This window comes from Montipora capricornis, chromosome 8, assembly GCF_036669925.1.
Source record: "Montipora capricornis isolate CH-2021 chromosome 8, ASM3666992v2, whole genome shotgun sequence".
Lineage (NCBI taxonomy): Eukaryota > Metazoa > Cnidaria > Anthozoa > Scleractinia > Acroporidae > Montipora > Montipora capricornis.
The window spans coordinates 455,716-483,215 of NC_090890.1; the positions used below are offsets into that span (position 1 = coordinate 455,716).

General features: G+C 38.9%; 2 protein-coding genes across 2 annotated transcripts in view; one reads left to right on the forward strand and one right to left on the reverse strand.

The window, feature by feature from the left end:
* LOC138060308 (uncharacterized) overlaps window positions 1-7,578 on the reverse strand; it is a 7,764-nt gene extending 186 nt beyond the window's left edge. Inside the window, exons 1-2 of the mRNA XM_068906046.1 lie at window positions 7,126-7,578; window positions 1-715 (exon numbers count right to left, since the gene is read on the reverse strand). The exon at window positions 1-715 is cut by the window's left edge and continues 186 nt beyond it. Of these exons, the coding sequence (XP_068762147.1) occupies window positions 294-715; window positions 7,126-7,192 (489 nt within the window). The 5' untranslated portion in view covers window positions 7,193-7,578 and the 3' untranslated portion in view covers window positions 1-293. The remainder of the gene's footprint in view (window positions 716-7,125) is intronic.
* Window positions 7,579-9,947: 2,369 nt separating this feature from the next.
* LOC138060107 (protein ecdysoneless homolog) overlaps window positions 9,948-27,500 on the forward strand; it is a 29,929-nt gene continuing 12,376 nt past the window's right edge. The window contains exons 1-13 of the mRNA XM_068905815.1: window positions 9,948-10,181; window positions 10,809-10,926; window positions 11,029-11,116; window positions 13,397-13,572; window positions 15,940-16,081; window positions 16,750-16,800; window positions 20,304-20,432; window positions 21,407-21,463; window positions 21,676-21,747; window positions 21,965-22,050; window positions 23,276-23,367; window positions 25,106-25,230; window positions 25,351-25,439. Coding sequence (XP_068761916.1) covers window positions 10,013-10,181; window positions 10,809-10,926; window positions 11,029-11,116; window positions 13,397-13,572; window positions 15,940-16,081; window positions 16,750-16,800; window positions 20,304-20,432; window positions 21,407-21,463; window positions 21,676-21,747; window positions 21,965-22,050; window positions 23,276-23,367; window positions 25,106-25,230; window positions 25,351-25,439 — 1,394 coding nt within the window. The 5' untranslated portion in view covers window positions 9,948-10,012. The remainder of the gene's footprint in view (window positions 10,182-10,808; window positions 10,927-11,028; window positions 11,117-13,396; window positions 13,573-15,939; window positions 16,082-16,749; window positions 16,801-20,303; window positions 20,433-21,406; window positions 21,464-21,675; window positions 21,748-21,964; window positions 22,051-23,275; window positions 23,368-25,105; window positions 25,231-25,350; window positions 25,440-27,500) is intronic.

Consider the following 27,500-nt stretch of genomic DNA (forward strand, 5'->3'; position numbering starts at 1 on the left):
CGGCAAATTGGAACAATTACTTCATGATATCAAACAAGTATTTTACAATGACGTTCCTGTAATCGTTGTCTTCTTTGCAAAAGTTCCCTCGTGAACTACGGAAGGCAACCCGAAGGGCGGCGTTTTCCCCTTTGACTCTTTTAGAGCGAACAATTTGTTAAAGCTTTGGACGAAACCACCCAACACTCAGTTGACGTCCTTTGCTCAATCTGCAAATTTCCAGGAAGAGTTCATTGCAAACCGTGTTGACCCTCGTTGACCTTGTAAAGCACCTATATTAAAAACCTCGGGTGTTACGATCCTTCGTCGCAATCTACGGTAAGTTCATCGTTTTCAGGCACTTTAGGGAGAGACGTTCTCCACGAATGGCTAAGAGTTAAACGGATGTCAGGACAAGAAACAGATCGCGGGCGCATTTGAGGTTTGTCTACAGACCGCTGTATCTCGGGTGACCCTGGTGGCTTAAGTTTTCCGTTCACACTTGTCTTCTGCAAATGCGCCACGTATGAGTGCATGCTGTCTTTTAACACAGCGCAAGGGAAACTCTTTCTCTTGGGTCTTGGTGATTTATTACCATTCATAAGCATCTGTGAATCTCTGTGATCTCTAAGTTTTCTCCTAAGTTCAACCACGGTTTCTAAGAGTTCATCCCGTTTCTGTACTTGCCTCAATTGCAAGGATTGATTTGAGAGATCGCTGAGAAACATTTCCACGTCTATGGATAGAGAAAAAGAAAAATCAGCAATACATTTCAGTCTACAAAAACGGCTTTTAACTGTCAGTCGTAAAACCAACTTCAAAGTAATCAATCAGCCAATTTTAACAGACTTAGACGAGCAAAATGAAGCCATAATTATTGAGCCTGTGATTGGAGAGTTTTTAAGCCTATCACCACGTGTAGCGTTAGAAATTAAAAATAGAAATAAAAAAATCATATTACTATACAACTACTAGTAATAATAATAGTAATAATAATAATAGTAGTAATAATAATAACAATAAATAATAATAATAATAATAATAATAATAATAATAATAATAATAATAAGGTCAACCGATTGGTGTATTAACAACCTTAAAGAACTCAATAGATTAACAAGACATGTAATCAATGAGTGCAGTGGAAAGCATAAGCATGAATCAACAAGGAGGAGGAGGATTGATTGAAATGAAGTCACTGTACAAGAAGAATACAAAGCTTAAAGTAGCCCATTATATTAAATTAGTCAACTCATTCCAAGACGTTTCAAAAAAAAAAGAAACTTGTGGTCAGTATTAAAAGAGTATTAATTAAAGTGCTTTTAAGATATGATAAGATAATTTATTTCATGTCAATTTACACACAGGGAGGTCTCCCAGTCCCCCGAGCTAGTGTTTGACCAATATTAATTTACAGTTGTATTATCTACATACAAAAAAAGCCTATATTGCTCATGTCTTACTAGTTAAATATTAAAAATGGCGTATATCTATATAAATAAATTAAGTCAAAGGCAATTACTGCGTTGGCAGCCGGTAATATTTATATTATTTAAAAGTCTACGAAAGGATGATACATTAGGTTCATCTTTTACAACTAATGGCAACTGGTTCCAGATACGTGAGATTATATACTCATATGAGCCATGAAGCTAAGGAAACTACTATTATATGAAATTTGTACTACGTTTAGACCCCTGCCTGTAAGATTATATGGTGTAAGTCGGCCTTTAAATAAATTGGCTACATAGCCCGGACCATTCTCCTTAAAGCATTTAAAAAATATTATCAAAGATTGTTCTAGACGTCTATGCTCTGATGTATTCATGTCTACCATCCTAAGAACTGATTCATAAAATAAGAATTATGATAATTAGTAGTTTCCCCATGTTCATTATAGTTCGTAGACCATAATAGTTTGCATCTTCCAGTTTCTTGTTAAGTTTTTTACCTATGCCCATAACTAAACAGCTGCAGTACTCAAAATGTGATAATACAAAGCTCCTATAAAGAAGAAGCATAGTATTTGCAGGTACTAAGGTTTAAGGTGGCGAAGTGCGGCTATCTTAGCATATACTTTCTTCAACATTACATTTGTATGTTCTTTAAAAGATACCTTATTATCCAAACATATTACAAGAATAGTTAAGTGGTCTTTGATGTCAATGGAAGTTCCAGCAAACTCCAGGTCATAACGATAGGATGAATTCCCAAGGAGCATCGCTTGGGTCTTGTCTCCGTTGACCGGTAGTCTTTCCATGTCTTGATTTAAGAAATTTTGAAGTACAACTGGGCTATTATCCGCCGTATATTGAGTTGTATCATCTGCATGGAGGCGGAGGGAAGAGATGGTGACAAGTTCGTTCATAAAGATGTTAAATAGTAAAGGACTAAGGATACTTCCCTGTAGGACGCCACATCGATCGTAACGGTGACCAGCTAGAGCACTTGTTATTGCATATTACCCTTTGTTTACGGTCATACAGATATGATCTTAAAGGCTGAAGAGCCGGTTCCTGAACGCCATAAACCTTTACTTCTGCAAGTAGTAAATTATGGCATATACATTGTGCCAAAAGATGCCAAAAGGTATGCAGAAAAACCAGATCTTAATTGCCACTTACAGGATTGCGTAACAGTCTTGGAAGATACTGACAACGTAACAATAGTGAAGGTCAAAGAACCCATGAAAATAAAACAGATCATCCATAAAGCAAGTATGAAGAAACGCAAAAATGAAGTCATGAAACAGCCATGGATCGGAAAGTTTGTGACTCAACACTGCCAGGATCCAGAAATATCAGCCCATTCATACGACATCTTTAGACGGTGGAAGAACATTCCGGATACAGTCATGTCAGTAGATACAAGCATTAGACAGCAACTCCTTAACACAAAGACCTATAGATTCGAAAAGTTACACGAACAGGCGTAGACGAATTGTCCCGCCGACTCTGTTCTAAAGGTCAGAAGACAGTATCACACGTACTCCGTGGCTCAGTGTTGTCACATAGCACAGTCACTGTATAAAGCACGACACGACAGAATGCTACGCCCCGTGTACCATGCTTTACAGGAAAGATACAGATTTCACGAATCTGAGCATTCTACCCCACAGTACAAGCAATGTTATCCGCAACCAAGCCAAGAGAACAACAATTGAAAGCAAGGACTCGTGGGACATAGCTTGGAAATTGGAAAATATGTCCCGTGAATCATGGCGCAAATAGACCGGATATCAGTGTATTGGATAAGAAGAATAACGAATGGATCATCATGGAAGGAACAATATGAAACCCAGGAACAATTACAATGAGAACTACATGTATACACAAGAAAGATAAATAGATTTACAACTAGGTATTAAGAACTTATACCCGGGTCATAAAAAAGTAAATCTCAATAAAGTAGTGTTTGATTTTCTCGCAGTTTACTCCAAAGATCTCGAAAAAGAAGTGATCAGCATATTAGATAACAACTTAGGAAAGACAACTATTGACGCTCACAAAGGTGGATCATCTCCCAAAACTACGAAATAGTAAATAGTAAATAGTATCTCGTTTGCTTTTTTTTTTTTTTTCGTTCATGAGCATCTACGAATTTTACTACTTGTATTCTCTTAACTATATATGCATATACAAGTTTTACAATATTACATCGTAATTTATTAGAATGGCCAATGTCATAAGGTTTTTTTGGATAGTTACATAAATTGAGCACAACTGCCAAGGCCCACAGGCCTGCAAATGTTCAGTGTAAAATCATTTGAGGATATTTCAATAAAGCTTCCCATACTAAAATCACGAAAATACTTCACCTAATTGGACAAACCCCTTAGCAAATGGTGTCCTTCGCTAAGGGGAAATTGTAGTGGGCCGGATGAAATCAACTGCCAAAATAGCCTCAATATAATCTATTGCCTAATGACTCAGTTCCCGTTTATTTCTACTTAAAGAAAAACTTAAAATGAAATTAAAATAGCAACTTCTTTCCCAGAATTTCTCTTCAAAAATAAATCATCTTCTAAGTTCTCTTTGGCTTATTACTTGGGCAAGTTAAATGCGAAGTCTTTCTAATGAAAAAAAGTTTGTAAAAAAATTCACTTCTGGAGTTTCTCTATGTTTCGGGTTTCATCAAGTGAATATTGCCTTGTTAAACCGTGTAGACGGCCTATGCGTGCAAAATTGCATGCGTTGAATACAGCTGAAAAACGAATTGTCAAGGGCGCTTGAAAACTGTTAAGTACATGTAATAACAAAAGTTGTAATCTGCGTTCCCTTAGGCTTTCACGACTCAATGCCGATGCGCTCATGACATGACATGAAAAAAAAATGTGACAGCTGATTTCGCCGGCCTTTGTCGGATGAGTAGCGAACCGTTACTTGTTTTACTAGTTATCGTTTGTTCTTTTTTTTAAAAAAACAAAAAACATTATCAAAAATTACGGTAGCACTTTTAAAGATATTAGACAGCGACCGCAATATATAATTTGTTTTTCCAGTCACGCTAATCACAGCCAATATTAATAGTTGGGTCAGGAAAAACTGCCTCAGCTGTCTGCATGATAACGCTAATTCGGTAATATCAAGATTGCCGATGAACAACATACAAACTTAACGGAGATCACGACACGAACGGAACTGTGGTGACGTCTGCTGGTTGAGTTCCTGAAAACAGAACAGGTTGAGAAAAAGACGATATTTACTAAACGTTACTGAACTTTCGGCGTCTTTAAGACAATCCAGAACTCTAACTAAAAAGAACTGTCCCAAATTAAGTGCAACTCTGTTTTAAAAAAAAAAAACAAAATTGGATAACGCCCACCGTCACAATCGACGTCTTAGATCCTCTTTGTTGTACTCATGTATTATAGAAGCACTGTTGTTTTAATTTCGGCTGAAGCGCCCCATTTTGCATTTGTGCCCTAAGAAATTACTTCTGGACAGGCAGTACGTATACGTTGCTGGTAATGCAAGATAGTGTTACTTAAAATGCTATCTATTTTCCACCTCTTCTTTGCTTCTCAGTTATCCGCCACTTTGGTAGTTCAGATTGAAGTCTAGATCCTCATACGATCGAATTTCGAATCGTTAACGAACTCTCGCCGCAGATTTGTTGATGGAAATCACTGATTAATACCGAAAAATTCAACAAACTAATCCAAGTTAAAATCCGCTAACGATTTTGTGTTTGATAAGAATTCCAAGCTATATACATATCGATTTCCGAGTTTTCTGCTTTTAAATTCTGTCCAATGATCAGTCGTGCATTGTAATTCCATAACTACGCAGTTTAATACTGAGGCTGGACTTTCTCACTTTTTTGCGATTTCAACACGAAAGCTTTCATAACGCCGACTTGGTACTACATATTGGCTCAACGCTTGGTTACGTTTTCGGGATGTTTTGAACCTCAGGCGAAACCTTCGTACAACAAAAGAAAAATGTAACAATAGACCTTACATAGGTGAGACTAGTAATCCCTGCTCTGTCATTAAGTAATTGGCCTTGTTACAAATCTTATTCCCAGCCTCGGGTTTATTCTAATAAAGGTCTTGAAAAGTCACCAGAATCAATATTTTTCTTTTTCGTTGTCATTCATTATTAAAAGTTTGTTTGACAATCAACGATAAAATGGTTCGCAAACAGGAATATTATCCCAGGAATTAACACAGACTAGCCTAGACAACGGAGTACATTTACTGATCCTTATAACGCTCTTGCAGATTGCGGGAGAGCAATGAGGTCAATAAATAGAAAATGTCAAAGACCTATAATATGTCTCAATAACCGATACAAACAAACAAAAGTAGCCAGGCAAAGGAGGAGGTCAGCAAATGTTTCTCCGGAGTAAACAAAAACGTCACTGCCAAGCCCGATCGGCAAACGTACTTCAACTATTTTTAGGTACATGTCTAATAACACTGCAACTTAATGGAGGGTTTTAAATTCTTGAGACAGAACACTTCGGCTGAGGGATAGAACAAGTTCAGTTCGGGTGGAAAATAAGGGAAAACATTACGGTCCCTCGATCCGATTCCTTGAAAACGGATAGTTTGAATTTTGTAACCAGCCGAAAAGAGACAAAGGAAATGCGCAAAAAGAAAACGGAAATGTTCTGCGTTTTAAGAAACGGCTAAAAAATAGATTTCTCTAAAGGCTATTTATAAATGACAACTCATGCCTGAAGTATTATTTTCGAGTATTACCAATGGTCACAGGTCTACACATGGCAACCTATTCGGCGGGGTTTCGCGGTTTTTGCAAATCCTACCCTGCAAAAATCAATCATAAAAAGTGATTATTTTTCTTGTTTTCGGCAAACCCATGGTTTTTCTTCCCTGAGCATCTCCAAACAGTGAATGACCCGAGTTTACAATAGAAGTGAAACTATCTGATCAATACAAAGAATAAGTAATATAGACCGCCTGTCGTTTTGTTGTCGTCTCCTCTTTTCGATTTTGAACGCCCCCATCACCTCTTTGGTAATTTTTTTGCTAAACAGCAAAATTTAAACGATAGACCATGAAAAAACTGTGAGCAGATTAAAAAGCTTCAAGTTTTCAAAGCCTTTTGTTGGCCGGACACTGTTTTGAATAATTTTTTTTTCGATTTCCACTATGTTGTGGTTATTCAAAACGTTTTCAACAAACTTCCATTTAATTTCTCCATTGTTCCAAATAATGATTGTCGGCAATGATAAATTAAAATAAGACTTGTTTTAAATATTTCAAACAGAGAAAATTCAATTTTAACTAAAACAATCTTCCCACAGTAATTTCAATTCTTAATGAGAGCCGTGAGTCCGTAATAGTTTCTTAGTAATATGTTCTTGGCAAGAAAAATTATAACGATAAATTTTACTCTCGATGGTAATCGATGGTAACATTTCTGTCTGTTTAGTCATTGTTTAGTCACATAAACGGAAACATTTTAATCTCGTGGACATTCCTCTATTTGGCAGCAGATAGATGCTTTGTTTACAAAAGTTTCATGCACGTAAATGCGACGTGGATTTGAGCACAAATTTTCTGTTTGCTGTTGGGATGAATCCACTAAATGTCTTGAAACCGCTTTGTTGAAGATAACTTAAATCCTTTACCTGACGATCAATATATAGGAATTGAGTCAGTAAACGTATACGTACCTCGCAAAGTAGAAAATATTTCATCGTCGAATTCTTGAAGTCCTCTGTTATCTGCTGGTTGATTCATTATTTTATTTCCCGGGAAAATGAGTTTAAATATTGATTGTCTGGAAAGTACGATTTACTCGAGACATCCCTTTCCAGCGATACTCGCTGATTTTTTTCAGGATCAGTGCCTCCGATTTCTTGTACTGAATTACGTGCAACTGTCCAACTGTCCACTTCGCAACGCCACGCGAGCAGTGTAACAGAATTGACGACACAGTCGAATAATTTTTGTCCCTATCTTTACGATTCGACGAAAACGCGTACTCGGTTTTCCTTGCTCCTCACCGTGTCTCATCAACGACCAACTGAAGAAGGAAAAAACGGTAGCGTCGTGTTTTATTCGAGCGTCACCCGCTGCCTGTCAACTCGAAACGGAAAGGCAATTTAAATTGCAAAGCACTTTGATCAATGGTTTGTCACGGTTGATGGCGTAACACGTCATTGGCTAAAATTACTCGGACAGACTCCTTGTGTATGCCTTTTGGTTTTTTATGGTTATGCTGACATTAGGCTTCAACAAATTTCAAATCCACCAGACAGGAAAAAAGCCAAGTACATTAAAGTTTACTATACAACCACGGGCTTCGTTAATTATTTAGAGCGTTTTTCCTTACAACAGAACTGAGAATACTTATTCCGGAAAAAAAGATTTGAAATTATTTTCTTTGTTCGAATTTTTTGTGGTCAACGCAGACATCAGTTGAGATCAGTTGAGGCTCTGCTTTGTTTTAAGAGCTATAAAAGATAGTAATGGCAAAATAATCTATTGATGATAACGCCTTGCAATAAAGTTTAATACTTTGAGTGTGAGTTGAGTTCGGCCCTCAGGGCGATACTCCTTTCGAGTGAAACACGAAGACCTCCACAAATATCCGGAGATGGGAAATAAAATGTTTTTGCAAAAAAAGTCTCTTCAATGTTATATCTGCCATCTCTATCAAGTTCTTTTTTAGAAATTTGGTTAACTTACATGGAAAATTATCTTCGCTTTCTATTACCCTACGCCGTGTTTCAAAGCTGTGGTTGAGCCGAAACGGAAGTTCTCGCCGGAAAAGCGCGTTAATTTTTAAGATCGAAAGTTGGGGAAGCTTGACCAGTGAAAGACTGAGGGTCTATCTCATCTGAAGTATACAATCTGTTTTGCACCATCTCATTCTTGGTCATTTTGATTGCCAAGTTACTTTCGTAGTTAACTGACTCGTTTGGTCCATTTTTAAAGCAAATAGGAAATGCATGACAAAATACACGTGCACATTGTATCATGGTTGAGCAGGGATTGAGAATGGATGAGACGCTGCCGCAAGAGCATTGGAAAAAATAATTTCATTTTAGATGCGTTCCATTATGCCTGACCATCAGGTCCGAGACCAGTGGAACTAACCAAGGAAAAATGGAACGACATTTGCCATCAAAAGTCAATTTCCAACCGGACTGAAGCGTTCCATTTACGTTTCAACGGCATGTACTAAAACCAAGAACACCGGAACACCGGAACACCCTGGAAGTAACCCAAAACCCTCAATTTGGCTAAACCTATAGGCCTAGCTAGGCCTTAAGTTGGTTTTTAGGCCTAGGGTTAGAAAAATTGAGGGCTAACCCTAACTTCCGGAGTGTTCCGCAGTGTTCCGGTGTGCTAACCCTAGGCCTAAAAACCAACTTAAGGCCTAGCTAGGCCTAGGGTTAACCAAATTGAGGGTTTTGGGTTACTTCCAGGGTGTTCCGGTGTTCCGGTGTTCCCGGTTTTAGTACATGCCCGTTTCGACCGACATTTCGGTTACATCACAGTGAAATGCGACTGGGAAGGAGAATTTTTGTAAATGGAACGGGACGTTTTCTGTCGGACCGGACCGACCGGTCAAAGAGGACAACCACCGGTCGGACCGAACGGAAATGGACCTTTCCATTTGACTTCAGCCCGAAATTTCCGTAAATTTTGGCTTATTGGAAAGCACCCTTTATCTATGGCAAATAAAAAAGCGTATCAATGATCTATTTTTTTCAGTAAAAACTGTGAAGGCCGGGAAACGTGGAAACGGGATGTATCAGGAACGCGGATGGGGTGGGTGTGGCAAAGGGGGGAGGGGGAGGGGATGGAGGCAAAAGAATAGGGAGAGTACAAATACCGGTACAAATAAATAAAGAAAGAAGAAGAGGGAGCTAATCATTGACTTCCTTTGCCAACCCGTAATATGTCGTACTTTTCCTTTTTTTTTTGTTGGGGGGGGGGGGGGGGGGGTTGGGTGGACGGGCGTTCTTTGCCTAAACGCAATGATTAGGCATTTCTGCAAAGCATGTAAAGAAGCCGCCGCAACCAATCACCACGCAGCTCTTTTCGACCTCTGTTTTATTGTGTTTTGGAGTAGGCTCCATTGTTATGTACCGTTGAGTTCCCACTGTGTTCTGAACCAATCACAAGAGCTATCGTAAGAAGTGCGTTCTGACCCCCTAAAAAGTCAGGCTGGTTGAAGGGATTAAGAAGGGAAGGGGGCTTATAAGGGATGGGGGAAATTAATATGGGATTTAAGGTATTACGATGATCGTAATTTGCAAAAATTTTACCGCCGACTGGTCAGCTCGGAACTGGGTGGAGCATCAGACAACTGTGAGTAACGTCGGGAGTTCGAACCTTGGCGGGGTATGAAGAGAAATTTGAAGTTCTTGCTTACGTGTCATACATATCGTATACGTCACGTCCGACACCCATTCTGTTGTTGTGGACTGTCATTGTTGTGGACTTCCTTGAAAGCGTTTCTAGCGGACTGGGTACCAGTTGAACGCTGAAACAACATGGCGGGTGAAACGTAATGTTTGCGGCAATTTGGGGCAAGATCTGCATGCAATGGAAAACGCTGTAAAGTACAAGATTTTTATCAAGGATGGAGACTTTTTTATCAGTGAGAGAAACTTGGATGCCCGTCTTGCCAAGTATCTGGCTTTTCTAAGTCCACTTATTGACGATTTCATTTGGCAAAGTGAGCCCTTTCATCTTGTCGTCAAGCCTGGGAAAGGTCTGTAAGGTCTCAAGGCTTCCGCATCATTATGGCCATAAAATGCCTCTATATGAATCGGCTAGACTCATAAATACTGGGCCTCGTCTCCTGCCATTTTTACAGATTAAAGTACAACCTGTCCTGGATGCCAGGTTATTTCCCTCTTAGAGCGACGGGATAGTCGCTATTCCGTCGCTCTAAGAGACTGCTATTATACAGCTAAGAAGTAAAGCAATAGTAATACCAGAGCCTACAAAAAAGAAGGCTTCAGCGACAGCCAAACCCTAGCTAAGCAATAAGTACCATTATGTCCTTGCGTTAATCTGCAGATTTGGTCACAGCATGGCTACTGTGGTTAGGAAAATACCTACTGTAATTAAATTACTGTAGTTAAGCTTACTTTGAAACAAAATAAACCAGGTAAAATTTAAATTCATTGAAATAAAAAAAAAGGTTTTGTGTAATACATACCTTCCTTGTTGTTGTTTCTTCTGTACTCAGAGGGCAACAAAATAAAGCACAAGGGAGAAAGAAAATCATTTTTGCCTTGGTAGAACTTAAACCAAACGAGGAAAAAATTACGACTAAATAAGCCAATTAAGGCACGATTCAAATAAATTTGTATAATGTTTTTTTTTTTAAAAGGAGATACCCCTGCTCACCTTTATGGAAAAACAAAGTTTGGTGATAATGTTGATGATGAGTGGTTCGTGGTATCTCTTCTTTATGAACTTTCAAGGGTTTTTCCTGAAATATGTTTAAGGTAACACATTGAGTGTAACATTTTTTTTTTTGTCAAGTCATGGAATCTTGAAGTGGATGATTGCCATTGTTTTGCTTTATTCTTTACTATTCTTTTTGTTAGTATATCTGACAATGATGGAGAATTCTTGTTAATTGAGGCAGCCCATTTTCTTCCAAGATGGCTTAATCCTGACAACAGTAAGAACAGGGTAAGTTCTCTCTTTTCTCTCTCTCTTACTATTGCTGTAGTGAAGTCAATAAAGAGAGAATGGACAAGACAAGTTTTGTTTAAATATTAGAGAATAGAGTGAATGTACATGATTTTGTTGTAGTTATAAGTTTTTTAAACCAGTTCAATTTTAATTCTCCTTTGTTTAAGATTATCATAATCAGTATTAGACACAAAAAAATCAAAATTGAACTGGTTTGAAAAATTTTTTAACCCATTGACGTCCAAACCAGCCGAAACAGGCCAGACTTAGTATTTTGCTCTGTCTAACGCCAGATGATTTTACTCGTCAATAGGGAACCCCCTGGGAGTCAATGGGTTAAACAAAGAAAAACATTAAATCACAGCATAGGCAACAGTCCTCCAGAATAATAAACAGATCCACAAGACTTTTGCCCAAACAAGTTAAGGATGGAACTACTTCAGGAAGTGTAAACTTAAGAGATATATGGAACTTCGTGATAAAAAAAAAATTGTGAATGGTAGATCCCATAAAGACCTTTTGATAATGATAAAGAAGTGAACTTTGCAAAGTGAACAGTTGCAAAAAACCAGTTTAAATGAGACAATTTTGTAAATTTGTTCACTCATGAATTTTTATTTAAGACAGCATTAACAACATTCGTTGTAAGTGGAGGTCAGGTGCCCAAAACAACCCTACGGTTGGCCAGGAACCCAACCCCTGCAGGTTGGAACCACCCCCATGGCCAGCAGTATCCACAACCCGGCCACGAGCCCCCGCTCCAACGAAGGGATAAACCAAATCACATTAAGACAACACCAACATGGGCACCAGTCAAACTGGAAGCCGATCAAAATAGACTAAAGTAAAATAATAGCAATAATAATAATAATAATGATAGTAATAATAATAGTAATAATAATAGTAATAATAATAATAATAATAATAATAATAATAATAATGAAAACCATTGAAATAAAGGAATGAAAGAACAACTGGCAAATAAAATGAGCCGAGATGACTGCAAACATGCCAGACCATAACAACCCCAAACTACCAAGATGTAGAATGGGAGGGGAGGGAGGGGGAACGCTAACCACACAGTAAAATACCGCCAAGCTGCACACATGATGAGTAGACTGCTGACCATTGCTAAAGGACTGACCTTAGCAACCGGAGCCTCTGACTGCACGCACTGCAGGTGGGGTGTAATAAGGTTGAAAAGGCTTGGAGAAACACAAGACAACGCTAAAAACAACGCTAAGAATACAACGCAACGCTAAGACGCAACGCAACGCTAAGATGCAATGCAACGCTAAGACACAACGCAACGCTAAGATGCAATGCAACACTATACAACAATGCCCGCAGGCTAAAAAACAATTCTAAGAATACAACGCAACGCTGAGATGCAATGCAGCGCAAAAGAACAACAGGTATAACGCTTGCTCCTCGTTGTTAACTAGGTTAAATATTATTTAATTAAATGATAATACAGGTGTTCATTGGTAATTGACAAAAGCTCATGACCTTGAATTGTTTAACTCTGACCAACAAGTTCAGTGCTGGGTTTTTTAGAGTTTAAATATTTCCTCATTTGGATGTAACATAGCTCTGCATTTCCCGTGCGTGCAGCTTCGATTTTATTTTCGTCCATAGTTGGGCATGAAATTGATGTCCTAAAATCCCCAGCTTTGTTGCAAGGAAAAGAGTTGCAAGTTACATGCTTCAAGGTCACGTGCTTCTGCAATTAAACATTAAGCAAAAAAAGTCTTTGTTAGATAGGTCTGTTTGCTGGAAGTTACACTTTTTTGACCATCTCTTCCCTGAATTGTCTGGAATTAGACAATAAAAACTCAAGTGAAGCTATGACCTTCGCAGTTATGAACGCAATTTTTGCAATTGCGTATAGAAACCTGAAAAATTCAGGACTTCAATGGGTTTGAACCCGTGACCTCGTGATTCGTGATGACGCTCTAACCAACTGAGCTATGAAGCCACTGACGTTGGGAGTTGGTCATTTGTGAGTTCTAATGGTCCCATGAGGAATGAATCAATGATGAAATGGTATATATAAAAAAGAATCATATATGAAGTGCAGATATGAAATCAAGTGAAGCTATGATCTTCGCAGTTATGAAGTCCTGAATTTCATATATACCATTTCATCACAATAAAAACCACAAGTGCTTTTTTTACAAGGAGGGAAAGGAGGGAAAGGTCATGTCATTGGAAATGAGACTGGGTGTGGTCATGAAAACTGATTTTAATTAATTTATGAATTATATTAAATTTCAGGTTTTTGTACACAAGGGAAAACTTCACATTATTCCTATCCCCTCTACCCCTGGAGAACTGACAGTGTATCCAACTGGTACCCCCACAGTATCTCAATCTCTGCAGTTGGTTTTTAGTGTCCACAAAACTGAAGCAACAGGAAGGATTCAAGATGCAATTAGTCAACGGATTGGCATGTATGATGAATATTTTAGTCCAGTTTTTTTATGAAATGGAGTCTTGATAACATGAACCATAAAGGGGAACAACAAGTCTCTGTATTTGGTGTTATAAGTCCATTTCCTTGAGCCATTTCAGTCTGTTCAACAACCGTCTGTTTTTGATTTGCCTAACCAGAGCTAAAATCCACATACAGTACATGTATATAGTGTTAAACAAATGTCTTTGATAGCAAAGATTTCAATTTTGCATCATACATAGTTTACAGTGTAGTTCTTTCTTACCAACTTGAGTGGTCTTATAAATTATGATCTCGATGATGATGATGTCATAAAAAAGGTTGCTGTTATTCATGGTGGTGAAGTACGATAAAAAAAAATTCCCCCATTGGCTCTGCAAAACCAAATCCAAATCGGAACTTTGGAGCCCTTGTCTCTAGGAACAGCTAATATAATAGCAACTTTATTCGTTTAACTCAATGAAAGGGAAGGATACCACGGGTTGTCCGTATCGAGGGTATCCGCCCGCAGCTAGTTGTAGTTGGCTGAGAGTTGATTTTGATGAGGGAGGAAAACCAGAGTACCTGGAGAAAAACTCTTAGAGTCACATTGAGGTCGACTGAAACTCAGCCCACATGTGACCAGAGGCCAGGGTTTAACCTGGGTTACAGAGGTGGGAGGTGTGGTTGGTAACCTCTAAGGTTGCGGGTAGCAATTTGATGTTTACCTGAAAGGAATCAGCTTTTTAACTTATATCAATTAGCTGAGAGGAAAGAAGAAATAATAATAATAATAATAATAATAATAATAATAACAATAATAATAATAATAATAATAATAATAATAATAATAATAATAATAATAAGGAAGCGCATAAGTTTGTCGATGAACTGGGGATGCGCCTGTCTCTGGAGTACCCTCCACTCTCGTGTCGGTTCTTAGAGGCTAGGTGGCAGGACTGCGAGTTAAATCAGAGTGGATGCTTTGCGTGGTTGCGTGATTAGACCTGTGCTCCTACCCATACCATCGCTGGGGTAATGGAATTGTATGAGCAGCTTACGCCCACTAAGGTGTACACAGTCCACAAAACAGGTGCAGCACGGGGTGACATCACGTGTAGACTGTGTGGGAAAGCTCCTGAGACTCTTGTGCATGTGCTGGCAGGGTGCTATGCTATGGCCTAGTCTAAATATGTAGAAAGACACAAGGCACCACTGAAAGTCCTCTTTTTCGAGATGACAGGGATCTGAGGCTAAATTATTCAGTCCCTCCCTGGTACTCGTGTGCAGTACCCAAACCAGTCTATGAGTCATCTGAGGCATTAGCGTTAAATTGGGATGTTCCAGTTTATGCGGAACACACCATTGTCAAGGCTAACAGAGTGGACACTCGATTTGTGGACTACAAGAATAAGAAGGTGTGAGCTGTGGAGATGTCCTGTCTGTGGATGGTGCATTTGTGAAACAAATATCAGATGAACTAGGATAATAGTCTTGAAAATGGTTCAGGAATGGATTCTTAAAAAAGGAGACAGAAGGTTTGATTCTTGCTGCTCAGGAACAAGCTGTAAGAACAAACTCGATCAAGTACAGTATAGATAAGACCTCAGTAACACCACTGTGTAGCTTGTGTGGAGATGCCACTGAAACAGTACGACACATTGTCAGTGGATGCAAGAAGCTTGCCCAGAGAAAGCATAGGAAGCTCCATGACAAAGGTGGCCCTGCGGGAACACTGGGAGATGTGCCAGAAATATTGGATAGAGTGTACTGACAAGTGATATGACCATCTACCCTTGCCAACTGCAGAAAATGGAGAAGTGAGGATTACCTGGGATATGACTATCTACACAGACAAAGTGCTGAAGCATAATTGGCCAGATATTACTCAAGTGCATAAAGACACACAGAAATGGACACTTATTGACATAGCTGTGTTAGCGGACCAGAACATCACCAGGACTGAGGAGGAGAAGGTTGAAAAGTACCAGGAACTAGCATTGGAAATCAGAAGGATTCATGGATGCTCAAAAGTCACAATAATACCTTTGGTGATTGGTGCTCATGGAAGCATATCGAAAGGTGCAAAGACATGGTTTGGCAAGCTATATGTACCTGACATACTTGGAAGTGTACAGTAACTGCACAATTATTATTGGCCACTCTTGGAACTGCGCACCTGTTGCAGAAGTGTGTTGTGTCTAGGCTACGGGGAGTTGCTGAGACACAATCAACATTACCCAGTAGAACACCCGACAACTGGAGAGAATTTAATAATAATAATAATAATAATAATAATAATAATAATAATAATAATAATGATAATAATTCTCCAGAATGACTTTTTTGAACCAATTCTTAACACAATACTGTGTTGCCCCTACAGACTTGCCAAGCATTCTCAAAATATCTTCCATCATGCCCATTGTTATGTCCCAGCAGAAGTGAAATGTGTTCTGGATGAAAAGCCGTCTTTGATCAGCCCTATTGTTCAGGCATTTTATGAACGGGATCCTGCGGATTTAAAGGTTTGTGTATTCAGTATATTGACTTTAGACACATACGTTTGGTTAGAATGTAATAGTTTGACTGTAAAATGTTCCCACCATAAACTGAGTCCTTTAGGTGAGGATCTTTGTTAACCCTTTCAGCCCCGATGGTGCCAAATGGCACTTATAGATTTTACTCTGTCTAACGCCAGACGATTTTACTCGTCAATGGGGAGCCCCTCGGGGCTTAAAGGGTTAAGCTAACAGCGTGAAAAAACTATGTCCCCTTTTAACCCTTTCAGCCCCGATGGTGCCAAATGGCACTTATAGATTTTACTCTGTCTAACGGCCCAGACGATTTTACTCGTCAATGGGGAACCCCTCGGGGCTTAAAGGGTTAATAATATCTTTTGAAGATTATTTATTTTTTCATGCAGATCTAGCCAAGGATCCTAGAATTATGCAGATTTATTTTGGCTGATCGGTTTGTGTTTGCTCCTCACCAAACACATGTTCTGTCACTATCTTGCATTCTTGAAGGGGAGGAAGGTGATGGAAATAATTCAATGACAGCTTTGGTAAATGGAAGGGAAATTTCATGATGGTTACCCCTAATTGTATACCTGAAGTGCAGACTACCTTTACTGGTTGATACTAACTGTTGGTATTCCACTTTCCTAATAGTTTATCTTTAACATTTTCAACAGGATTGCAGAAGGATGGAGCATTTTAGGCTAAAAACAATGCTGATGGCCAGGGTTTGTGTTGTGTATGCTTTGATGCAATTTTTGGGATTGTATGTAGTACCGCTCAAAGGTAAGTTGACAGCCTCGACTCGATCCTCGAAACTCCATTCTCGCGTCATGAAGGTCAAGACGCAAGAATCAAGGCTCGAGAATCGAGAGTCCAGAAAGATGAACTTTGGAATATGCATAAACTTGAAAAGAACTTAAGAAAGTGACTTTTGTCTTGAAGAAATGAACAATTCCACTAATGGAACCTTTGTACACAATATTCATTTCGACTTTAAGCAAGCTTTCAATGTTCTTTGCCCACGAGAAAAATAGTATCTTCATTATCATTCTGCATGTAGAATAAAAACCTTGTCATCTTATTTGTTCACTTGTTCTGAAAAAAATACACAAGTGTCTGATGCATTCCATCAGGGCCGGGCACAAAGCCAGGCAAAAATGACCACAGACATGTAATTTATCAGAGTAATAAGGAGCCTCGTTCAAAAGTCGGCATTGTAACTGGAATTCCGAAGACAGTACTATGTCTTTCCCAACATGACAAAAGCTGAAACTTTATAACATAAAAGATGATTGGTCAGTTATAGTTGCAATTTTGCTTGCTCGTTTTGGAGAATCAAAAGCGGAATATAACATGCTCTAAAAACTCATACCTGTATATGAAATTGTTGCTGTATTAGGCCAACACCACTACGCAATCGAGTAAACTAGGGTAAAAGTCTTCATTCGCATGTTATATCAAAACTTGTCAGATACATTTACCATGCGCATGAACTGACACAAATCGTGCATCCATTATTTCTCAAACATGACGTATGGTATTGCATGGTGAAGAGGCAGTGGATCGAAACGAACCAGCGCAGACCGCAAGGCTTGTGCATGCACTTTCACAGTTACATTTTTGAGCACTTGTAAATATGCCTGTAGTATCTGATTTGTCCCTACACACTAGAAGCTACGATTCTTACTTTTGAAATATTCTCTGATGATTTCGTAAATAGTAAGAATAATTGAAATAACTGTAATCGAGAGTCAGAGCATTGTGTGACATCTGCTTGAGGACAACTTCGTCCGCATGTGAAATTTGCATATGTCATTGTAAGCGAACGGCAGGTCTTTTCTACGGGTAATGGGTAACGGGTAATGGGTAATGGGTAACAGATTAACGGGTAGCGGGTAATGGGTAACAGAAAACAGGTAACACGTAAGGGGTGGCGGGTAACCGGGTAATCTCTGCCGGCATAATAGGTACTGGGTTTTGCGATCCCTTGTTTCACTGAAAGCATCCGTGCGTCAAAAAGTCTGAAGAAAAACGATTCTTTTGCAAAAGTTCAGTTGCTGTTATTGGTAGTTATCTCAAAAGCTTACAGCAATTTTTTTTTTAACCTTTTTTTTTGTTGGGTATTGAGTACTAACCCTAGTCCTGAAAAAGAATGCAGCTATAAACTTTAATCTTAACAAAAAACACAGACATTTGTGTTGGCAGCTCCAGTAAAAAAGCATCAGGAAATGTAGTTTTAAAAGGGAAATCAATCGATTTTATGAAAACGAATGGTCAGGCTCCCACACGTGCATGGCAACCTTGTAAAACAGTAGTTTTACTATTTTAACTAAGTACTAACATTATTGTACTATAGCTAGTGTACTATAACTAATAAAGGTTTGACTGTGTTTAAATAGTACAAAATAGTGCAAAGCTTAAATAGTGCAAAGTAAAGTAAAGTCAAGGAAGAGTTTTTCTGGAATGGAGTCACCGAATGGTAAAATTTCAACACGTTGGAATGTTTAAGGTGTCACCTAACGTGGGAACGTAAATATTGTCCAAAATCTCTTCTGCCTTGGCCTTTGGAATTTGTGTTCTATTGGAAATCCAAAGTAGTAACTTACCAAATAATTATGCTTATGGCAGCAAAATCTTATATTCGAGGCCTTTCGCCGGTCTCGGCTGCCCAGTTCTCTTTCACTGCCGTCTTGAGTTCCTTTTATGGTTCTTTAACGAGTCTTCAGTTCGACGGCAGCAGTGCAATGGAATTGCGACTCGATTTTACGGTACCTGAACACGAGCTTAGTCCCATCACGAAACCGTTTCCTGTTATCTGTTACCTGTTACCTGTTACCTATTACCCATTACCCGTTGCCTGTTATCTGTTACCTGTTACCTGTTACCTATTACGTGTTAAGTGTTAAGTGTTACCTGTCACCTGTTACCCATGACCTGTTACCCATTACCTGTTACCTGTTACCTGTTACACATTTCCTATTACCCCTTACCTGTTACTTGTTACCCATTACCTGTTACGTGTTACCTGTTATGTGTTACATGTACCTGTTACCCATGACCTGTTACCCGTTACCCGTTACCTGTTACACATTACCTGTAACCCATTACCTGTTACCCGTTACTTGGTACCTGGTACCTGTTACCTGTTGCCCGTTACCTGTTACCCATAGAAAAGACCTGCTGCATAAGTGAAACTTGAAACATTTACAATCCCGTAACGCAACTGCCCACGCGTTGGTTCTGTGGTTAAAAGGATGAGTGCTCATATTCCATCGAAACTTAAAATTCAACTGAGTTCTGAGATCGCTTGCTCGAGGCATTACATTCTCTTTCCTTAAAATCAATGATCGATAATGCTTATTATAGGGGTCAAAAAAGCTGCAGGTTTCAAGTGTTATGTCAAGCGAGCATGTTTAAGTCGGTTGTGAAGAAAACAATCGCAACATTGATCCTTTGAGGAAAGGAACGACAGAAACTGTGTGCATATTTCTTCAACAGAACTACTCGCTCTTGATATCTGTTTTACTTTTTCGACGCGTATACAACTCAAAAGTGCGCTTTCTCGAGAGATCATTGAAGCATCAAGCTCATTATTTTTTGTGACTTGAAACTCAAAAGAATTAACTCACAAGTTGCAAAACTCGACTCAACACTCGATTCTCGAAATCTTTGAGGATCGAGAATGGAGTCTCGAGTCGAGTTTCGCGACTGGCGAGTGACTGTCAACTTACCTTTGAGCGGTACTGTGGACTACCTTCAGCTTCTCTTTATATTGAGACGAAAAAGAAGGAAAAAAACAACAACAAGAAAGCTGTGTGAAATACAAGAGTGAGAAGAATGCTTCAAACTACTGTGATGGGGTGTGAGACTTGAAACTGGAAATTCCATTTCATGACTCAGGCACTCTACCTCTTTGTTTTAGGCTTTGAAGAGCTGGCCTTTCTCATAATGATTTAAATTTAAATTGTTCCATTTTTAGTGTGCAAAATAATAATAAAATTATTCTTCTTCTCTTGATTTTGTTTGCTAACCAAGTACATGTAACAATCTAAATCCTCAGCCAATCTTATTACTGTCACTATTATAGCATAAGACCAAAAAATGTGTTAAACATTACATGCATCATCACAGATGTTGTACCTTCAGCCTTTGAAAAGATAATCTGCAGGGAAAATGTTGTTAGAGTGCTTTACCATATTTTTTCAAAAGGATCATTTATCCGTTTCAGATACGTTTTACTCGTTGTCTGTATGCGCAGTTATCCCAGCAACCATTCAAACCAGACATGCGATCACAATGGACTTTACCCCCTGCCTCTCATCCTCAATTCAAAGCTCATGAACTGGGTCACAAATTGGTAAGTAAAAAGGCATGGAAAGTGTTGGTTTCCAAATTATTAAATCATTCACTCAGTAGGGTCGGGCAGGGTTTTTGGGTATACGGTATACAGGGGCTTTTTAAATCGGGTGTACAGTATATTGCAGCTTAAATACGGGTATTCGGTATATCACCTTCTTTGAATTTCAGGTATTATACAGTATACAATGCTTCCATTAATTTTGGGTATGTTTGGATGAATTTTGGGTATTTTTGGGTATTTTGGCGAATTTTTTTCGGGTATACTGGTATATTACTATCCCCCCTGGCCGACCCTGACTCAAGGGGATCCAAATTTCACCACCTTTTAATGGCAGCAGTATGAATGATACCAGCTGAACCTTGAATGGTCCTGGCCTAATGCTTGTTTACTGTTAAGAATTAAATTGTGCTGTCTACTTGATGAATCACTATCAACCATTTGAACAATAATATTGGAGCTAGGCAAATCACTCACAATCCAGTGTATAACTTTTTTTGAAACCAATTCAATGGCCCGGTGTATAAAAATGAACAAGCTACATGTGGGATTTTGAGCCATTTAGAAGAACTGAACTTAAGAACATTGTCCTGGACTTTTTTTCTCTGATCCATGTGCTGGTATTTTTGAGGAATATGGCGTTTGTAATAAAATATCTGTTACTCAGACTTAGACTTACATTTTACAGTGGCACCTTGTGAGTGGTTCTTTTCCCATATTTCAGTTTAACTTCATCCACATGGTTTAGTAAATTGCCCTTGTTTTACTATTGGCCACCTATATTGTCAGCTTCATCACTAATCAAAAGTTGCGATTTTTGTATGCAACCAAAGCAACAGTGATTCTTTCACGTGTGAAGATAACATCTTATCATGATTCTTCATGTGTGAAGATATCATGTTTTCGCGTGAAAGCTCACTTGGTATTTCATTGGTGCGTATATAATAAAGTAAGATATTCTTCTCTCTTCAAAGGCTTGTGGCTTTCAGATCTTGTGTGCGAGAAGTGTAAAAAATGAAGTTATTTCAAAGGTAATGATAATTATTATCATTAAATAATTTAATTCCAAAGCAGTGCATCTGATATCATTGAGACAGTGATGGCATTTCACAATTCTCTGATTTAACTTCTTGATGATTTTGATAGTTCTTGAGAGATTTTGATTGGTTAGAGGTTGAAGTGTTGTTTTCAAATCTCGTACAAGCAAACTGTTCAATTTAATCCCGTTTTCTCTTATTAACAGGAAAACTGTGTTTCCAAGGGTCCATTGTGGGAAACGTTTTTAGCTTGTCTGATAGAACAAGGCTATTTCAGGGTAAGTAGTTTTTGCCACTCAGTATTTACAGTAAAATGTTACTTAAATAAATGTTGTTATGTCCTCTCAAATAAAAAATACTTGATTTCATCGAATTGATAGCATTGACTTGTAAACTTCTTGTAGCATTATTTTTCATCCCTGTTTTTTTTGGACAAGCTTTGTTATCATTAACAATAATTATTTGTTGGCATCAATATATATTATGTCCTATTAGGGTGAAGTTAATGGCTCGAGATTGTATCAAGAGCTTCTAAAGAAAGCACAACAGCAATTCAGTGAACAATTTGGTGCTGAAAACAGGTAAGTGACTAATTTTCTCACCGAAGCAATATTGTGTTAGCGATGAATTTCCCTAATTTCCCACCAATGGGGTTCTGATTAGCATTCAGGGGGTCCTGGATTTTAGCTCAGCTGGTAGAGGCTGGTTAAATACCAATGAGAACCTTAATATGGAAAAAAAAGGTATGTTATTGAAAATTATAGACTCATCTGTATAAGTGGTTGGAAGCTGAAACTGTTGGAAGTTTTGAAACTCTCTTCTAGGAATTTAAACTGTTAAACGATTTTTTGTGTACTGTACAAGGTGTATGACTTGCCCAAAGGAAAACAATGCTTCCCGTTTATTCACCGAAGTCAAGTCCTCTTGGATGGGGTCTTGGACATAATACGTTTTTAGTGTAGTGGATATCGCTCACGGACTGCGTCTTAGCACTTCGCGTTAGAGCTCCAAAGCTCACTCAGCTTTCCATTTGTGGTGCATAAAACGGGATTGGAGAAGTGCCCAGCCCTGCCGTAAATTATGCTAGAAGCTAAAAAAAAAGCAGCCTTCGGGTTGCCTTCGATGGCGGGCGGCCTTCTTGTCATGTCTTGGATGGGATTAATACCTGGGAAGGTGATCATATGGTAAATAACGTATGCCCTATATTCCAGGGAGTCAGGCTGATGCATTGGTCATGAACCATGTCTGTGGTTACATGTGGGCTGTTGAGCTACAGTCCTTCTCAACCTCACTCAACGGTTTTCTCCAGACACTCCGGTTTTCCTCCCTCACCAAAATTTACTCACAGCTAATTACATCTGGCTGTGGGACTGTGCTGCGAGATCCTACAGGGTCAGTAAAGCTGCTGCCAGAGTCGCCTTATCTATGCTTTGGCCCCGTGTCGTGAGCTGCGCCCTTCACAATTCAGTCCCCGAGACTGCAAGAAAGGAAGATTAGAAAAGCTATCCATTCTATTCAATTTTATTTTATTCCCTACATAGTTTGACTGACTGACTGATGGAAGGAATTAATGAATGTATGATTGAATGATTGAATGAGAGACTGACAGAATGGATGTATAGAAGAATGAAGAAATAAGTGAATGATTAAATGAGTGTCACCACTCATGGTATTCATCAGTGTTTCCAGTATCATAGCCGGATTTTACTGTACATATCAAAGAAACGAACAAATCATTTCTTGTGTCACATTTTGTAACCACACAGTAGTCTTGGATTTTGCCAGCAAGTCATTTTTATTTTTCAGACCTGATCCTGGAGAAACTATTTTGAGAATCTTGAAAGATGCAATCATTGATGTGGAAAATATGAAAAATGAAGACTTGCTCCCAGCAGATGGTAAGAAGAAGATGAGGGACTTTAGTAATATTATATTGTATTTTCATAATTATGTCAAGAGGTGTGTGTAATTAGATGCAAGCTGATGGTAGTAAGCATCACAAGTGTATCCTTGCTCATCGGTTGTGTCTACGAATGTAGAAAATTAACAAAACGATAATATGCATAAAGGGGCAATAACCCTAGCGCTTAAGTTATTACGAAAGAGAGAAGTGATCCTCGCAATTATCCGGACAATTTAAGCAATTGTCTGTCGCAGACACCTAGACTGTTCTAGGCTCCCAGGGAAAATAACATGTCCTCTGCCTCTCAAATGACGATTATCGACAATTCCTAATTTTCTCTAGAATGACTTATCGTCACTTTAGATTACTATGTCCCAGGACTTGTGGTAGCAGATGAAAAGAAAAAAAATTAAAAGTTGCATTCCTGGACAGGATTTGAACCCGGAGCACCCACTTTGAAGGAACTGTTTTTGTCCACTTAACCACTAAAGATCTGGCCCCAGTTGTTCAAACGATGGATAGCGCTATTCGCCGGATAAATCATTATCCAATTCAATTGGTTTTGCTAGTGTTTATCCGGTGGATAGCGCTATCCACCTTTTGAACAACCGTAGCACTATCAACCGGATAAATCACTATCCATTGGATAGCGCAATTGATTTCGCTATTACTTATCCACTGGATACTAATTTATTCCGCGGATAGCGCTATCCACCTTTTGAACAACTGGGGCGTGGCTGACAATTGTGCCGATTATTTGCCAACACTAATTACTACATATGAAATCATTGCTGAATAGTGGTTAAGTCTAGTGCTTGATTTTAAAATGGTTAGCTTTCTCTTGAGGTTTGCTAACCGACATTTTCTCCTGTTTAAACTTGTTTCTTAGCGGGTGATAATACACGCTTACAGCGGCATTGGAAATAAAAAGAGTATTGACATATTAAGAAAACAAATGTTCTGGCAGTTAGCGATGTGGTAGTCTAGTGGTTAAGTGAAAGGGTTGTTAATCGAACATTTCCAGGTTCGAGTTCTATATGATTATTTTTTCTCGGTAAGGAAATCCTGAAATTTTAAGGTGGAGTCGTACGGCATGTTTTTTAGTAAAAGGCCTTTGAAGTGTCTAGTTTCCAGTCCCCCTTTATTAAGCATTTTCCCCTGATTTGCATTAATTTGTTTGGTAAAATGTAATTGGTAAAATTACATTTTACATCAATTGCAGTGACTAGCACTTCAGAAGAGACATCCTGTTGCTTTAATTTCACAGATTTCCAAATATTGATCTTTTCCTTCGGAAAACTGTAGTAAGCCATTAAATTGTCTCGATAAATGTTAGGATCATTTCCACTTTCGTTTATAGCCCGCACTTCAAATATATACATTTCTTTCTCTTAACTAATTATTGGCAATAAATGGTGAATGTTTAGACTAAGCGGGACGCTCCGTGTTGGATATCAGACTAGAGTTTCTGAAGTTAGGTGATAAAGAATTAAGGTGCTGCAATTTCAAGTTCAACGCCAAGGCTGTTTATTGTTCTCAGAGGAAAATCCATTTTTTCTGGAGAATTGTTGTACCTCGATTCTCCAGATTAACGACACCTTTTTAAATCATCGCTCAACTGTATCTTTGTGGCACAAGTTCTTATTTTTGCTTTCCACGGAACACATTGGTTGCGTTTAAAAACCGTGAGATTTGTGAATAATGAATCTTATTTTGAATTAAATTATGTGCAGATGACAGTTGGTTAAATTTGTCAGAAGAAGATTTACAAGGGATACTTTCACAATACAGTGATCCAAACTCGTCGATGAATGGAACTCAATGCGAAACCCATGCTCAAAATAATGAACAAAAGGGAGTAAGTGCTTTGTAAAAGTTATTACTTCCATGCTTTTGAAAAAAACATTTTGTCCGAATTTGTTTGGTCTTTAATTCTTCCCGTTTGTAACCTGTTCTGTTTTTTTTTTATTACTATTAGGAAACATCAGTGGACTTGGATTCAGTAACACGCAGTTTAAAGTCATTCGTGGACAAAGTTTCTAGCTACGAAGGAGCAGAATTTCCAGGGTAAGGATTAGTCGTGTCAGTGCAGAGATGTACCATGGCGTTTATGTGTAGCGGCAAACAATATGCTTGTGCTTTTCATAAAGCCTTCAAGGTTCTTTGATCCTGTCTTGTCTCCGTCTCTCTTTTGAGAATTTACTCAAGGTCTGTAGCGAACAGGCAAAAACTGAGCTGAAATCAAACAACTTTCTTTGACTGAATCTCAGTGAGATGGAAGTTGTGATTCTGGGATACTTGGAAAACACCCGAGTGCTCCTTAAGCATGAAGGGGGTAGTTTCTAAAGAAGCTGTGGTGCTGCGTCGGTGGGGAAGTAGTACACAAAAATTTGGTTTTATCGACGGAGTTGATAATGTAAATTGGCCACCGTACAGAGATTCTAAAAGCTGACGTTGCGAGCGTTAGCCTTCGTGACGAAGGGCTAATCTCTGTACGGTGACCAATTTACATTATCAACTCCGTCGATAAAACCAAATTTTTGTATGCTCCTTAAGCAGCCGAGTCGAACTTCCGGCCGGCCGATTTGTATTTCGGATTCTAATACCACCGAGCTGTTGGAGGGTCACGGGAGCATAGGTCATTAAACTCGGTTCAGATGACAATTGTCGCGTTATATTGCTAGGACTAAAACAACGGCGCGTTCTTGCTATTTCTGTTAACCCCAAGTGTTCTACAGCTCAGTGGTAGATCATTCGAACTTGCAACCGGAATGTTTTTTGTTGCCCTCCTGCAAAGGAGCACTCGGATTTTTCCGATTATCCCCGAGTCAACATCGAAAAATTAAAAGAAATCTCTCTAGTGTTAGAGCATCCGAACTAGTAATCGGAAGGGCGAAGGTTTGACTCCTGCAAAGGAGCACTCGGATTTTTCCGATTATCCCCGAGTCAACATCGAAAAATTAAAAGAAATCTCTCTAGTGTTAGAGCATCCGAACTAGTAATCGGAAGGGCGAAGGTTTGACTCCTGCAAAGAGTATCCTCGAGTCACCATTGAGAAAAAAAAAATCTCCTCTTCATTTCTTCGACTTTTGGCAAAGCCGCGCAAATTTCAATCTGACGTTTGCCACTATTGTCTTCGTTTTGATCGGTCTTCAGCTGATTTCCGTAAAACGAAAAGCGAAGTACTTTAGCCGATCAGAACGGACAAGGTCACATCACGGATTTTTTTCTTTTACTGTAGAAGGGAGTGAATTCACCAAAATCATTCATTTAATTTAAAATGTTTGGAATCTACATGTTTTCATCCCCGGGGTTTTCAGGCACATAGTTCAAGTCATCGCTGCCAGAGTTGGTATAAACAATTAAGATTGTCTACGAACTATGTCATCGGGACACAAAAATTGTTGGTACTCTCCACAGCTTACACTCTTTGGCAGGGTCCGAAATTAACTTTTTTATATCGGCACCAACTGTTTTTCAGTCACCATTTGGCAAGTTGGGGTCGCCAAAAATTTTCGCTTGAAAATGCACGTTTTGAACTTCTTTATCTTTATGGATACCAGAAAGCAACGACCGCGCCAACCTCATTCCCAGGGTCTCTCGAGCGAGGAGAGACCCTGGTAGGGTCTGGTCACGTGCTTCCGTGACAATTGAAAACACTAGGGAGGGGTCCTCTCTAAACAAGGAATTTGTCGCGTTGAGCTCTGTCTAATTCAAAGCGAGGCTAATAGCTTTGCGCTGCGACTCTGCCATTACCCGCGATGGTTTACAGTAGCCTTCAGGCTGCAATTTCGCATAGTATTTATTCTAACGTTAATCTAAAAGTTAAACAAGTTATCTGCTTCGAGGCAATTTACCATTGCCGTGATGTTGTCGCCGTGTTACCCACTGGATATGGAAAGTCGGTTATTCTTCGTTTTCTTCCTTCGTTATTCCTCGACAAAATCAACTATGAACGTGGGGCAGCAGCTCATCCCGTAGTAATTGTTGTTTCCCCTCTAAATGCGCTGATCAAAGATCAGATCAGAAGGCTCCAGGAAGGAAATGTTAAAGCAGCGATATTGTACAGGATATGGAAAGTCGGTTATATTTCATCGTGAAACTTGGTTTGTTTTGGTGACAACACAT